The following is a 16,698-nucleotide window of genomic DNA, read 5'->3' as shown; positions in this document are numbered from 1 at the left end:
TTCTAAGTAACAAAAAATATTGTTTAGGAAAAGCAGATGTCGCTAATTTTGTGGTTGCAAAATAAAGAAAAAGCACAAGTAACCACCAACAAGCCAAAAACAATTTCAGAAAGACACTCTTGCCACACATAGCAGTAGTGTCCCATACGTATTTCAGGTATATAATGTAAGAGTTTGAGTCCACCTGTAATTGTACGTACCCTGGGCATGGTGAGGACCAGGTGTCCGGTGCTTTGGGACCTCTGAGCGTTGGAGCTGTCAGGCTTTACTTCAGCAGGCAGGGCTATTTGAAATATCTGCAGAGTGAATTATTTATAACTTTAATTAGCGAGATTAATGTGCTGATCTGGCACCGACGCTGTCCCAGTGTGTCAAATGACTTTATTCATTAGCGGGTCTTTTTATAGCTACACTTTCCAGAAAAGACTGGGAGAGTGAGTGATCAGAATAGCTCAGAACTCAGAACAGCGGCGCTGGAACAGAAAATACAAAAAAACTGCAGAAAAGTAGACGTTCATTTCTCAATTTACCAATATATCATTTTGAGGGGGAATTCAGGGGGAACCAGAAGTAAAGGAAAGCTCCACTGCAGGCCCTGTAGCTATCAGATGCAGCTGATGTGATATACAAACTACAGAGATGATTCCTTCAACCAGTTAGCTGTGCTCCACTAAATGAATTGAAATTAAGAAATCTTAAAGGCCTTAGCTAAATACATAAATTACCCCACCTGCCCAAATCCAACTGACCTCATGGATACAACAGTCTTCCATAATCACACTAATGCATTCAAATGGAGTAATGACATTCAGGGCTGTGACAGTGAGAGCGAGAATACTTGGGCCTGCAGAGACCTGCAGGGCTTAGTGTTTGTATTACCGGAGAATGAAACGAAGATAAATCCAAGCTGGGATTTACGTGTGGCCAAACAGCTGTTAAATCAGGCTTAAATAAGGTCACTGTGGTCCTGTTACTTGAAGTTTAAAATCTCACATACTTTTGCTTCACTGCTACTGAGGGAAATGTGGCTGACTGGACAGTTGGAGGTGAACTTTGTGATGACGGTTATGCTAATCACACGGGCAGATGTCATACAGGGCTGGAAATGAATACCTGGCACAAGATTCTGTACATACTACTTATCGTCTGCTGACAGTAAAGTTCTGGCAGGAAACCCAGGTTGTATTTTATTCCCAAATATCCATTGAGATGTACAAGAGAGTGCTGTCCACAGCCAGGGTCTGACTCTCCAGCAGGTGTAATAAACTCTCTCCATAAATGGATCAGAGTGTCAGTTTCGAAACAGGCCTGATGATTCAGCAGCTTCTGACAGCTTCCTATTTGCTCTAAATCAGAATCTTCATACATCACACTTCTCCCTGCTCCCAACTCAACAGCAGGCGTCATTTTAATAAATTCACAGCAGCCTGTAATATACCGAAATATAGTGCATTATCTTAGGATGTTATTAGGATGTGAAAATGCTGAGCTGCAAGAACACTAGGACTCTAGAATGAAGAAGAGGGCAGATAACGTGCGGAATTTGAGCATTAAGAACTGCTTCTGTTCTCGGTCTGCGAAGTCCCATGTGCAGGTTCTTCCATCGATTCTGCTGCCGAGGTTTGTAAATCGTTCAGGCTCCTACTTGCACAGTGACTCCGTTTTTGAGGACAGCTGGCTCTGGGCAAATTTCTATGTGAGCGGCATCTCTTCCATTTCTTACATGTAATTGTATTCCAAGAGATATTTAGTGACTTGAAACTGTTCTTGCATCAATTGCGTGATTAATGCTTTTTAATAATCAGTTAATGGAGTGTTCATTTGTCTTCATGGTGTAGATTTATACCAGGATATCGATTTACAAGTAACTGGACTTCTAATTTCTGTCAAAAAAAGAGTCAGAAAAAAATAATAGGTGAAAGCTTCCAAGGGGGTTGATTCTTTTCAAGCAACAGTGTGACTTTAAAAGTCAACGAAGTTTTAAAACTCCAAATAGCAATGGCTGCCCTTTAAAAACCCTTAATTAATGGCATTTGTTAAAAAGTTCATGGTGTGCAGCCAAAACAGTGTGGAGTAAACTTAAAATTATCTATTTTCTAATCCTCTGATAAATGGGAGAGAGGAAGGTGAAATGTTGTAGCCATTAACCAAATTGAACAAGTCAGTCCATTCAAATAGATAACTTATTAGTATTAATAGATGTGTTAATGTTGCCTTTCATATTTTTCACTGTGCTACTGTAAATACAACTCATTTAATCTGGTGTAATGTTTACTTTCAAGTTAATCTGCAAGTTGTGAAGCACTGCTTGCTGTGTTTGACAGAATTTTGTTTGTCCAGCTGTTGAAGTGTGACAGCTGGGAGTCGAAGCTCCAAAATCCTTAATTAAATCACTGTGTTAATTTCATATTCCATTCAACATTTTGCTAATTTACATAGGACGGCTGATTAAACAACGTTTCATTAAAGGCCACTGTATTTCATTACCCGCTAACTGATTATGTATTGTTAACACAGAGGAAATCATCTAATATTTGCGTCCCTTCATAAATGTGACTAGTGAAAGCTGAACAACATACCTTCCCCTTGACGTGGACTCTGGCATATGTTGGCTGAACATCTACGTCTAATAGGGAAGTGTCCATGTGTCTGCAAGAGGCGAAGAGGTGGAGGTCCGGGTCAGTGAATAAAGTTGACAGTTATTACCAGTCAATGTGGTTCATGTGTTAAGGTAACAAACTAAGACCAAAATGCATGTTTGAAACACATGAATGCATGAATTATGCTGATTAGATCAGTATTTTGATAATAAAAAAAACACACCGAGAGACTGTCCATTATGTGATAAATCAAAAGAATCAAATATTCAACTTTACAGAATATTTTGTTTTTATTAGTGGTTGTGCTGTGTATTAGTGTTTTCAGGAGTCCTACCTGTACACTGCCAGGTCTAAGACAACCACGTTCTTTTCTTCATCTTCAGTCAGAGAGAAATCAAGCCTGGTAAAACACAGAGAGGTAGATTTCAGTTATGGTACAAACCACTGTCTGCAAACCTGAAGGTAATGGACTCAGAAAACTGTGTGCTGGTGCATAAATATTACGAAAAATATCAGCTGCTTACGATGCACTTTAACTTTATCCATCCTTTCGGCTTTAATCTTCCACCTGCGATCTTCAGCCTGAGCTTATTTCCAGCAGCTTCACCTCCACTACACACTGCAAGCTGCAGTTTAAGCTCAAGCTTCCTAATGCTGCTTACACACTTCAGCTGTTAAGGCTGATCGTAAAAAGAAAAGGAAGTGCTTTAATTTCAGCTGATACTTTTCTGCTAGAAAATGTCATTTAATTTAAGTTACCAATTAACAGTATTCTTCTGGCACTATTGCAAAAACTATAAAATGTAACTCAACTGGTTTTCTACAGCCTTGCAGTCTTGGCCAAATAATTAGTTTAGCAAATACCTTTATACTAGATATTGTGCTAGAGTAGCATCAATCTACAGAACAAGACTTTACAAGGCACCAAGAAAAGACAGTAAAACGTTCCCGATCTAATGTTTAGATGTTATTGCCTAGGCGGCAGTGAACCACACTGCCTTGTCCCCTGGCTGATGCAGAGTGCTATATCAAATAAAGGATGTGTTCTTGATCTGAGTGTGTCCTCAGCTCAGATTACAAATAAAACTAGCCTTGACCCCTGTGGCCTTGCGCCGGATGTAACCCGCTTTCAAATGGAGCAACACCAGGGTGGCCCACAGCTATCAGGTATCCCGCAATGTGCTGCTGTAACTCTCTGATGCTGGGAAAGCCAGCTACTCTACATGTACACTAGCGACTGAGACCTAAAACCAAAGGCCGCTGGCAAAACAATCACACAGCAGCTGGCAGCTTTTTACCTAACTCTGTGTCTGAGCAGTTGACCAAGCAAGCCTGCGCAATAGAGGTCTCAAAGAAAAATACATTGAAGTTCTAAATATCTGTTTGATTTTTTTTTTCTTTTCCAGACATAAAATTGAAGCATTTGATTGCATGGGTTTTGTTGTTCTGGCCAAATAAGAACTAGGACCAAATACTTTTCTTGCTCGTTTGTTCACTGCGATAGCGGCTATATATCGTACAGACGTCACACAGTCGCGGTGTAAATGGTGCACAAAGGTGTAGCGTAGTTAAAACTGTGTCATGTAAATACATGAAGTCTTTCTTTACAACACTCAGCATTTACAGAACACAGCAAAGAACGGACATGTTTGACTAAGATACAGTATGTAGCATTAAAAGGTCCATATTTCAAATTAACTGCAACAGAAAAGTCGGTTATACCCTTTATTAGTGAGATTCCATTTTTTTTTTATATTAATTATTTCCTGCCATAATTGTTTTATGACTGATTCAGTCCTCCTGGCACCAACATGCTTAGCCAGGTCTTTGTTTTTACTCTATGATTTTCATAGTGTGGTTTGGATCACCGTCATGTCGGAAACTCGTGCCTGCCAAATCTTTGGGACTAGGAGTCATTCAGTGTTCAGTATGCAAACTTGCAAGCATAAGACCTCCCCCACACTTTTTGCATTCATGCAGCCCCATATTTAGCAAACTCCCACCAATATAGTCAACACATATTCTTGATTAGAGGTAGCTATAAACCGTCTGTGGTGACAATGATGTGGAAGTGATAAGCAAATACTGCTTTGTTTATGGCTTGTATATACGCAGTCCTAGGTCTTCAGCTGTTCCCACATGCTAGTTGGCCTGTGGTTGTAGTGGTAGCAGCATTCAAGTGCCACTTGTTGGCCAGTTAAAAGGTGACATAAGGCAATGTGACTGGAACTAGCTCTTTGATGTTGTCATGGTTTGTCTTTGCCCCTAAATCTTCTCATCTTACACTCATAATAACAACTGTTCAGAACCGATTTAAGATTTAATTCTAGAAACAAAAGCTACAACTCATAGCATTTTTGAATAATACAAATATCTGAGTCTTATGTTGGTCAGTATGGCAGCAATTTCTGATATATTATAGTTTGGCTTGGCAGATCTATGCAGTAAAGTTGGGGAATAACAACATTAACACATGATCTACACAGGCAGCACGTTTAGCTAAAACCTTAAATGTTTGAAACAAATGCATCTCACTTGGGCTCATTGACGTTCATGACTCGACCATCAGCAGTGATCAGTGTCCTCGGGGCCTGCGGCTTCTTCTCTTTCTCCCTGCAGGAAAATAGAAAAAGCACGAGTCAGGGTGTGTGTATGTGTATGTGTGTGTGAACCATGAAATGACTAACAAATGTAATGTAAAGCTAGATACCTACATAAATAGTAGCTTTTAAGTTGACTATTTCTGAATTTGCACTACAGTTTTTTATTTGTGCCCTTAAACCTTTTTATTTTCACTGTTCCCACCTTTACTTTGCATGGAGAGATATTCAACCTCCTGTCTTTTATTCAGTGCCATTGTCTCTAAGCCGAACAACATCTCTGGTCTCACCACCGTCTTGAACACCTTTCCTTTCATTCTCGCTGATACTCTTTTATCACACAACACACCTGACACTTTTCTCCACCTGTTCCAACCTGCTTGCACTCGCCTCTTCACCTCTTTTCCACACTCACCGTTGCTCTGAACCGTTGACCCTAAGTACTTAAAGTCCTGCACCTTCTTCACCTCTGCTCCCTGTAACCTCACCGTTCCACCTGGGTCCCTCTCATTGACACACATGTATTCTGTCTTGCTGCGGCTAAGCTTCATTCCTCTGTTTTCCAGAGCAGACCTCCACCTCTCTAGATTTTCCTCCACCTGCTCCCTGCTCTCACTACAAATCACAATGTCATCTGCAAACATCATAGTCCACAGAGATTCCTGTCTAACCTCATCTGTCAGCCTGTCGATCACCAGAGCAAACAAGAAGGGGCTCAGAGCCGATGCTTGATGCAGACCCACCTCCACCTTGAACTCCTCTGTCACACCTACAGCACCTCACTACTGTCTTACAGCTCTCATACATGTCCTGCACCACTCTAACATACTTCTCTGCCACTCCAGACGTCCTCATACAATACCATAGCTCCTCTCTCTGCACCCTGTCATACGCTTTTTCTAAATCTACGAAGACACAATGCAACTCCCTCTGACCTTCTCTGTACTTCTCCATCAGCATCCTCAAAGCAAATACTCCATCTGTTGGACTCTCTCTAGGCATGAAACCATATTGCTGCTCACCATTGTTCACCTCTGCCCTTAGCCGAGCTTCCACTACTCTTTCCCACAACTTCATTGTTTGGCTCATCAGCTTTATTCTTCTGTAGTTGCCACAGCTCTGCACATCATTCCCTTTCATTTTCCTCATTCATCAACTCTTCAAAGTTCTCCTTCCATCTTCCCATCTCACTCCTGGCGCCTGTCAATGCATTTCCATCCGTATCTTTAATCACACTAACCTGCTGCTCCATCTCTTTGTCTGACCAACCTGTACAAATCCACCTCTCCCTCTTTAGTGTCCAACCTAATATACAAGTCCTCATATGCTCTTTGTTTGGCCTTTGCCACCTCTACCTTCACCTTACGCTGTATCTCCCTGTACTCCTGTCTACTCTCTTCAGTCCTCTCAGTGTCCCACTTCTTAGCTAACCTCTTGCTCTGTATATATTTCTGAACTTCCTCATTCCACCAACAAGTCTCCTTGTCCACTTTCCTCTTTCCAGATGACTCACCGAGTACCCTCCTACCCTGGGGTAGATTCCTAAATTGGGAACCACTATCCTGAACTAAACAACCCCTATAAAACTCCAAAATCAATACTAACAAAATGCTAAGTTTCAGCATGTCCTACACAAATCCTACATTTTTCAGATTTTGTTCAAATGAAGCCACATTTTTGTGCAAACCACATTCTCTGAGAAAAACTGTTTACTCTGTTTTCATTACCCCCTGCAGTATAGCCAGTCACTTAATTAGTGAAGCAGGCTGTGACACAGGCACAGGCAGGGTGTTGCGCATATGTTCATCTATAAAGCCCACAGAGCAGAAGATGAATAAGATGACCACCACGACCTTTGCAGCCATATATCAGCCTCCAGAGAGGAGGAGTGTGACAGCATGTTCGAAGACTCTTCAATCTACTAAACTCAAGGATGTTAAGTCCATCTTTTTATTAGAGCTGCGGAGAAATCTGTCATGAGTTTAAGTGGGGCTGTAGAGCTGAGTAGTTAGGCAAGGAACTAATATGTCTATTAGACAGAGATGACTACAGTGCTCATCTATGTAAGAGTCTTGGAGTCAATCAGACAGTAGCAGTGTGGGGTTATGGGAAGGGGAGCAAGACTGCCATGTCTTCCTTTAGTTTTACTATTGATGCTGGGAGTGTGATGGTTTACAGCGTAAAGCGGTATTTTTCCACTAAAAGGAAATGACACACCTTAACTTTCGTTCAACCAATCCCATTTTAACTCAGCAAGTCCATACAGCTAAAATTGTAATACTGTAACTTTCAAGGCGAGAACTGGGGTCAATAAACCGTTATTAATGTTTATATATTTTATATATTAAGAAGCCAGAAGTAAATTAAGACAATTCACAAAACACATGCTAACTTCCTAATGCTGCCTTATTCCCGGTGCTAAAATCTGACTTACAAACTGAGGCTCATCCAATAAATGTGCAGAATTTTCAGGTTCTGGATTGGAAAAAATAAATTAAAATTAAATAAAACTCGGTTAAGTGGATGCTGCCAAGATTTAGCTGGCAATCCTGGGTTAAAGCATCTGAGTTTTTCTTTAATTTGTCACCCGCCTGTGATTTACTATTTTAACAGTCAGCTGAATTTATTTTAGCAGACGTCTGGAAGATGGAATAATAATATTGATTGTAGACCATTTCTAGAAAAACAATTAAAAATATTTGGCTGACACCATTTGGCATTTGTGGACATTCCCCCGGCATGTTTTTCTAAAATGCATTTGCAAATAGTCAGCAATAAATGTATGAGGGTTGTGCTTCCATCCAAGCTGTTTGATATGAACAAGTGTATTTTCTTCTATTGTATCAACGTAATATGTAACAGGAGTTTCTGCAAAAAACTGTTTTTTTAATTGGCTGATTGAAAACAACAGCAATAGTGAAGCATCCATCACTGTGTTGTGTTTGAAAGATCCATGTACAGAAGGTGGCAAACGCACTTGGAAGTACTTGGTCTGCAAGAGGCCACTGTGGCTGCACATGAAGCATTTACATCACTGTCCCTTTTAGTTCACACAACAGTTTTTACTCTGCGTCCACCTCGTATACTGTTGACTTGTCAAGGTCACATTGTGACTGTCTGCACTATGGGAGATATCTGTGTTTTTTTTAAACTGGGTGTGATGGGGCATCTATCAAACAGCTGAGTCATGGAGACATTAGTGGTGACATCTCCAGTGTTCAGAGTTGAGCACAATCTGCAAAGAAAGCTTTCAGTTGCATTATCCGTGTTCAACTCTATCTGCAGAGAGCTCTTGATCCATGAGGGATTTAGCTGCAGGACTACAACGAATGTACAGAAGACCTTTAGGTAGCACGGCACTTTGTTTGATGGTGTAATGTAATAATACAGAGCACACAATTTAGAGAGCTTTAAAAGTGGACATGCCCCCTAATCTGAGCCCTGGTTTTATATCTGCCAAATCCATACATTTTCCTAAATAGTAAATCCCTAAAGTTGGGTGTTACCTTCCCGCACATACAGACACACACAGCTTAACACACAACACAATTTAACAATGAAATAAAAGAGTTGATCTAAACTAATACGTGAATTAAGCTTAGATTATCCACCATTCAAGGACCTCCATCTATGTATCCATTAACTAAACCTCTCATCTTGTTCAGGTATTTAGAAGTTCTGGAGTCTATCGAAGTATAGACTGACAGACAACCGTTCACGTTCACACCAACGGGCAATTTCGAGTCACTAGTTAAACTAACATCCATGTCTTTGTACTGTGTGAGGACACCAACGCGAGCATGAGGAGAACATGCAAACTCCACACATTCAGGCCTCAATCAGCAGCTGGATTTGAACCATAGACCTTGTAGCTATGTAGCGGCAGTGCTAACTGCTCCACCAATTTCAGAATTTGCATCAATTCTGTGCTATCTTCATGTGTGTGTGACACATTTCAATCCAAGCCTTTTGTAGGTTTTCAAAAATCAAAAATTAGCTTCAAGTCACTTTTTCCACGTCCACAAATCCACCAGACCACTCGATAAAATTTTATAGGTTTACTAAGATACACACAAAATTTGTACAGAACAGTTATCAAGATCCAGGATTCTCAAAAAACAGAACATAATTTGAATGAAACACGCACACACACACACACACACACACACACACACACACACACACACACACACACACACACACACACACACACACACACACACACACACACACACACACACACACACACACACACACACACACACACACACACACACACACAAATGTGTAAGAGAAAAAAAGAGGTCAAAAGACTTTGTGGCTCCACCGTCCTCAAACACTGTTCTCCTCCCTCTAGACTATCAGAATAAAAGTAGAATCTTCCTAATATAATGGAATTTAAAACCATCCAAACACATGGAACCCAGGAAATCAAACAATGAACTTATTGAATATTGTAAATATTTCTTCTGCTTATTTCAAGACTGAATTATGTAAATTACAGTTTTACCTATGAACTTAAATTGCTTGAATCAAGGACACAAACTGCATTTAGGCTCTTACACCTTTTAAAACATTCAAAAACATCCCACATATTTCACATAGACAACTCTTTACCCTCTCTGTATTATACTCTACACATACCACATCAGTTATCTGCTCCCCTCTGTCGGTATTCCTCAACCTTAAAGCTCAATTCTGCTAACTACAGGTTGGTTTTGCTGTTTGTCTGATGTCATTCTTTCACACGGGACCTGAGCAGCCGTTAGAAACTGAAGCATCCCAGACCTTATCGCTGAATCCCGCTTAGGAGCAGGAAATTCATCTTTTCTGACAATCCAGTGACAACACAACTGCATGCATCCCGTCAGTAGACCCTGACAGCTGCGCAGAGGGAGGTGATAAGAACAGCAACCCCACATCACCCTGATTGCTCTGCATGCTTGGAGAGCATGCAGAGCAGGAATGCTTTTGTACTACGGATTAGGAAGCAGAGTGTCACTAGCTGGGTTCCTACCTATCGTACTGAGTTCCTTAAACTCTATTCTTACTATCAAAAGAAAGAAATAATGTTGTGTTTATATTATATGTGTTTATTGACCTGTTCCCACTTTTTTTGAGATGTGTTGCTGCCATCAAATTCAAAATGAGCTAACATTTTCCATGAAATGGTAAAATGTCTCAGTTTCAGCATATGTTGTATTGTGAATAAAATATGCAATGATGAAACAACAAAACCATACCGAGGAAAAATAAAACAAGTTAACCATGACAGAGAAGAATCCCCCTTTATTAATAGCTCCAAAAATAACATAACCACAATCATTAGAAAAAGGAAAAGTATGGTCCTCACATTTAAACTGTTTTATGATGAGACACCAAACCTGTTTTGTTTTTTTTTAAACCTGCTTATAGCTCATAATAAAACAACGGACCTGTTGACGTCAACAACTTGTATAATTAGACTTTGACTATGATATAAGTATCTTTTGGTTTTAAAAATCTAGTCATCTATTGGTTTTCGTCATTAAAACCTACATAAATATTCTGCAAAAAACGAGTCTTGATTGCACCAGTTTTAACATTTATAAGTAATTTTAAGGGGAATCAATAACTGGACCGTTGCCACTGACTGCAAACTGATAACATGTAACCAAGGTGTTGTGTGTAACAGTTGATGTCTCGAGGTCTTTTCATCAGCCCATTGGCTGCTCACACGGAGTGAAACCTCACAGCTGCCAACTGATATCACTGCACTCACACTAAGTAGAGTGTGTGTGTGTGTGTGTGTGTGAGTGAGAGAGAGACTAATGAATTGAGAGGAAGAGGATGTGCAACACACACACCCAATTAACACTGCAGCAAAAGGGTCACCTTACGAGTTAGCGCTAATTAGTAGCGTGGCGGGAAATTTATTTAGCAAGCTCACTACCAACAGGTCTGGAACATACTGTGGTTTGATTGGTGGAAAAATACACCTACCCTCTATTTAAATAGCTCAGGATGGGCACAGCACTGACCCCATGACATTAAGAGAAAATGCTACTGGGCAGTATATTACCAGTTCAAAACCAGTTCCTACTTTTTTTTAATCTAAGCAGGTTTCTTTAACATGTGTTCTAGTGTTTGATATATGCATATTCAAAATGTACTCAAGATACCAAGGAGAAATCTTCAATATTCATGCAAGAGTGATGCATCCTCAGGTGCAAAGCACTGTACAGTAGTTCAGTTCAGAGACATCACCTGACACACTTCACACTAAAAATTCTCTGTCCTTCCTTAAAACATTATTCACAGAACATTCTCTGCAGGGTTGCAGCATTGACTCAGCATTCGTGTATCCTGTATGATCCAAGTTGTGACAGCATATTATCAACGGTCTCAACCTCAGGGATACACTGGTTAACCTGAATGTGATGCCATGCAGTCTGCTGGATGATGTGTCACTTGTTTAACTGCATTACGCAGTGGAGCTTTACGCCTCACAAACGACGTCTGGATTCTAAACACCAGCAGCAGGAAGCAAATTAACCCCCCACTCCGACAGACAAGTTGTTATCAAGTTATTCAGAGAACCAGCACTGCTTAGCGACAGCTTGGTGGGCTGTTATAACGGTGAGCAGCGCTGCATCTCTAGCAGGCTGCGGTGCACAGTGGGATGAAAGGGTCCGATTTTGATTAGCTTTCTTCCATCCGTGTTTACAATTTACAGTTATTACAATTGTTTTCATGTGCACATTCACAGATTCCCACTAACTCAAAGTAAAATTCCTTTTCTAGACTTTACACATCAGCCCCCTGACAGTACCTGCCTATCAGTCCCACCAGTCTAGTGAGTCTAGAGAGTCAGCATACTGTAGCACAGAGTCAGTAAATCACTCAGGATTATCGACACCCTCCGGCTCACCAACTGATTCATTAGTCAGAACTGCATAAACAAAACGTCAGAGCAAACTCCTCACCGAACCTCACATCCCCTCCAGTTACAGAACAATTTGTTCCTGCTGCAGTGGTGACTCTGAAAACTCATCCTCATTAACCCGATAGGTGAACCTGGACTGCAGCACCTATAAATGTAGCCTCATCTGTCCTGCTAACTCTTGTGTCAAACATGGTATTAATGTTGAACTGAAGTTTCCTAAAACAAATTAGACTGACCTCAACAAAGTGGTCCTTAAAGTGAGTAATTGTTCTGTTCCCCTCGAGGACAGGCTGAGAAGGAAGCACGTATTTGAATATCATACATCCAAAACAGATCAACGGCTTTCGGCTTGTTCCTTCAGGGGTCGTCAACAGTGGAACATGTTCCGCACGTTGATTTGTCATGCGTTTTCTCGCCAGATGCCCTTCCTGCCGCAACCCTCCCATTTTTATCCGGGGTCGGTACCGGCACCAAGGTTTTCCTTGGTGGATGGGCGGAGTCACACCTGGTGGGGTGTGATTCGAACCTGCGGCCTTCTCTAGAGCAGTTTTAAAAGAAACCCTATGCAGACATTATCTTATTGATTTCAATAAAGTGTTGGGTCTGGGTTGTGGACATTTTATCTTATATATTATCATATATATTTGTAATGGTGCTTCTTCTGTATTTTTGAGAAGACAGATTGAAAATAGATTATAAAATAAAAAGCATACAAACAGTGAATATTATTGGCACAGCAAAAAGTCAACTGAGAAAAAATATAAAACTGACCAGCCTATATTATTTTTTTATGTTTTAAAGTATTATGTTTAAATGGCAATTTATTTATTATTTTTGCATTATTGTCTGATCCTGTGTTTTTTCTTTCATATCATGCCATTTATAATAGATTAATTTTAGTGTTTTCTTCAAAAACATTTCTAAAGGACGCATTGTGGTGGATCTGTGTGGAAAAGACATCCGGTATAATGAACCAGTGTCCAGGTGTCCAAAAACCCCTGAACATAAGCACATGTGGCCGAATAAAAAGGTGGATGAAGTTATGGCAACATCCAGTGGCCAAAATAGCAAACTGCAGTCACCAGATAAACTCTACCTGCGTCTTTGACATCGTGAACATGGTTTCATAAAGCAGCTGAAGACAAATATTTGGGCCAGAGGTTTTCAACGTATAAGGGAGTTTTAAAGGATCAAACAAATTAATGAATTACTCATCTTAGGTGGATCAAAGTCAGGGATACTTACTTCTCCTTCGCCCTCCTCTTCTCCTCTAAGTGGTGGTGGGCCTCCAGGCGAGACTCCGGGGTGAACGGACACGGCGTGTGCCAGAACTCCCTGTCCCGTTGTTCTTCATCTAAGTCGGGGCTCGTCGGCTTCGGCTTTGTGTTCTTCTCGGCCTCCTGGTTCGTCACGTTGTCCTCCAACCCTGGACTACAGAGACAGAAAAACTACAGTCACTTCAGGTGTTTAAGCACTGACCTTTGACCTTAGGGTGCCGTCGTACAATTTAGATCCCAAGACAGATACCATTGTTTGTACTCACACCGTGTTGTTGAGGTCAGTGTACCAGCGACCATCAAAGCCTGGTTTCCTCTCCTCCTTTCCTTTCTCCCTCAGTGCTTCCTCTTTCTCCTTAGCTCTTTTCCTCAGATACTCGTTCTCCTGCTCGCAGACTTGTCTCTTCACCTCCTCCAGTCCCTGAAAGGCTCGAATCCTTTCTGACCGGCTGATTTCCGTCCCATCCAGCCACTGAAGACATATACAAAGGAATGCATCAGAATTACACTAACTTTCTTTCTTTTAGAAATGTTAGGGTTAGTAACTGCCTTATCTCCAGGCAGTTCCCTTTCGGGCTCGGCATCCCCAGATGTGCCCCGCCCTGAGGCTCTTGGGAAGGCGAGTAACGTTACCTTGAGTTGAGGCAGAGAGGCCACCACATACTGCCTGTAGCCCTCAAACTGAGTGCAAGGGTTCCCCACCAGAAACAGCTCTCTGAGGTGAATGTTGTGTTTCAGAGACTCCACACTGCTCAGACAGCCAACAAAGTTCACTGTCAGGTCCAACTTCTGAAGGCTTTCACAACCTGAAAAACAAAAAGGCAATAACGCCACAAAAACATGTTTTAATGTTTCGATAAATAACTCAAATCAACAGTTGCTGTTCTGGTCATACGCAACACTTCCTGTGTAAGATTTTTTCAGATACCTAATCAAGTTTCTGGTGAAAACATCTTGCACTAAAACCACAACAGGATCAAGGTTAAAGGTGGAACCAAGTCCCAATTATCTTCGTAATACTGACCTTCAAGATTTTCAATCACTTCAATGTTGTTCAAGGCCAGATTTAAATACTCCAGTTTCTTCAAGCGACCAAGATTCTCTAGGTGAAACATTGGATTGCACATAAGATATTAATCATACTTCAAAACACCATCATGTTAGTGGAACTACCCTTAATACTGATTTGGCAATATGACAACAAGATGACATATACAAGTTCCTGCTTTTTAACCAAACACGCTGCAGTTTTAGGCTAGATCATAAAACTTCGATTGACCTTTCTCACCTATCTTGGGGATGAGGTTGTTTTGCAGGTAGAGGATCTTCAGTTCCCTGCACCACTTTCCGATGTGTTCAATTCTTTCAATGTCCTGTTGATGCAAAGAAACCTCCTCCAAGGAGAAGATCTCACACTCATTGTGCTCTGCACGCCGGCGGACCATGTCCTCGGTTACTGGATAGAGAGACACACAAAAAAAGGGAAAGAGACATTGCTGGAGGAGCTTTTCAACTTTCAATGACTCATTTTTTTATTTTTTACGTGTCCTGGTACACACATGTAGTTCCATTTTAATGTGAGGCAAGTGTAAAATGCGATACATGTAGATGATGAAACCGCCGGTCTTCATTCTGTGTACAAAAGCATTGCATGCAATTTTAAGCAGAGCTAATATAGGAATTCAGCAGATCATATAGCTTAGGTGTTTCTAGTATTCGTTTTAGTGCAGGGTTTCAGGGGTCTGGTTTCTTGCTAAGCTTTGCCGCTCAGCGACAACATTTACACTGTTGAAGACATGGAGGACAAGGGTCAGCATGGCCATTCTGAGCAGTCAGCAAACTTTGATACACTGTGTGCAGAGGTGGTACAAGTACACAAACTCAATACTCAAGTAAAAGTTCTATGCCAAAAGGGTACAATTTCAAATCTACTCATGTTAAAGTACTAAGCAGATTATCATCATTTTTCTAAAAGGTACAAAAAGTAAAAATACCCTAAGATACAGATAATACAGATTATGGTAAATATGGCCAAAATAAAAATGATTAAAAAAAGGAAACTCAGAGGTCACTGCTGGTAAAGGTTGAACTGAGTTTAGCCACTTTATGTGGAGCTACTGACTGTGGTTATCCCATATTGATACCTCAGCATTTATTAGTTCATTATATATTTGTACAGAAACCGTTTTCTATTCTTATATCAAAACCACCAGGCGGTGGTAATAGTATTGCTCATCGCTGTACCCTGTGTGAATGATTAGTGTGCGCACTCACCGGCTACTTCATCAGCTACACCTGCACAACCTAATGCTGGGAAGCTAATCCATGGATTCTACGTTTACAATGACAATTTCTCATTTGAAGGTGATAATTCTACTATGAGTTTGTTACCGAGGTCACCGTGGGTGATTCCATTCATTACAGTTTATGACCCCCCCCCCCATGTAATATTGAAGCTCAGGCAATATCTGCGCCAAAAAACACACAGTTAGCAGTTATGTGTTACGTTTAGAGTAGAACAGGGCTAAGTTTAGCTTAGCTACCGGCACCAGTGGGGGCGTTCGTGATGTTAAACCTTCCGCTAGCCTAAGGTAGCGTCGTTTACGTTAATCAATGCAAATATAAGCAGTTTTAAAAAACATTAACTACGACACAATTAATAAAATCATTGACAACGATATAACTACCTCCGCTTACTGTAAGTAATTAGCGTTAACGGTGTGTAATCTAGTTAGCTTAGCGTCAACTTCACCAGCTAGAAAGTAGGAAAATAACTGAAATCGACCAATGTTTTTCCGCAGTAGCACGTGTTACTCATGACCATAACTATATTAATAAATCTGACAAAGTCACATCTTATAACTCTTTTGAGGAGTCGGTTTGAGTTTCTAACTTACTGTAAACCATTTTCTCTGTTGTCGGGCGTTGTCGTGGAAACCGAAGTGATGCTGCATTCGCGCGCTGTGAGAAATTCCCAGGCGGCGTTAACATGTTGACGGGCTCTAACGTCTAACGTACCAAGCTCAAGGGTCTTCGACCGATACGCTATTCCCCCCTCATTTTGTTCACACTCACAGTCTCCAGTTTTGGACCGGGAACTCTGATTTATCTGGTTATGATTCACATTCTGCCGTTTTATTGGATCAACAATAATAACAATACTCGGCCGTTCCTCCCATTTGTCACCTGACCCACTGCACCGTCCCTTCACCTTTTAAGACAATTGACGCAGATAAAGAGCAACTTCTCTAACACGCGATGTTTTGTTCACACTACGGCGCTTACACAATGTTCTG

The 16,698-nt window shown here is 40.9% G+C and overlaps 1 protein-coding gene across 2 annotated transcripts in view; it reads right to left on the bottom strand.

Moving 5' to 3' along the window:
• dnaaf11 (dynein axonemal assembly factor 11) overlaps window positions 1–16,691 on the bottom strand; it is a 38,630-nt gene extending 21,939 nt beyond the window's left edge. The window contains exons 1-10 of one of the 2 annotated variants that reach the window (XM_067529168.1): window positions 16,300–16,691; window positions 14,691–14,858; window positions 14,427–14,504; window positions 14,036–14,208; window positions 13,669–13,874; window positions 13,371–13,556; window positions 5,136–5,213; window positions 2,935–3,000; window positions 2,580–2,649; window positions 201–296 (exon numbers count right to left, since the gene is read on the bottom strand). In XM_067529168.1, the coding sequence (XP_067385269.1) occupies window positions 201–296; window positions 2,580–2,649; window positions 2,935–3,000; window positions 5,136–5,213; window positions 13,371–13,556; window positions 13,669–13,874; window positions 14,036–14,208; window positions 14,427–14,504; window positions 14,691–14,858; window positions 16,300–16,393 (1,215 nt within the window). In that variant the 5' untranslated portion in view covers window positions 16,394–16,691. The remainder of the gene's footprint in view (window positions 1–200; window positions 297–2,579; window positions 2,650–2,934; window positions 3,001–5,135; window positions 5,214–13,370; window positions 13,557–13,668; window positions 13,875–14,035; window positions 14,209–14,426; window positions 14,505–14,690; window positions 14,859–16,299) is intronic. The other variant, XM_067529167.1, reaches the window with a different exon arrangement.
• Between the last annotated feature and the right edge of the window lie 7 nt (window positions 16,692–16,698).

The sequence above is a fragment of the Channa argus genome, chromosome 14 (assembly GCF_033026475.1).
Source record: "Channa argus isolate prfri chromosome 14, Channa argus male v1.0, whole genome shotgun sequence".
NCBI lineage: Eukaryota > Metazoa > Chordata > Actinopteri > Anabantiformes > Channidae > Channa > Channa argus.
This window is presented reverse-complemented; position numbering and strand designations above follow the sequence as displayed.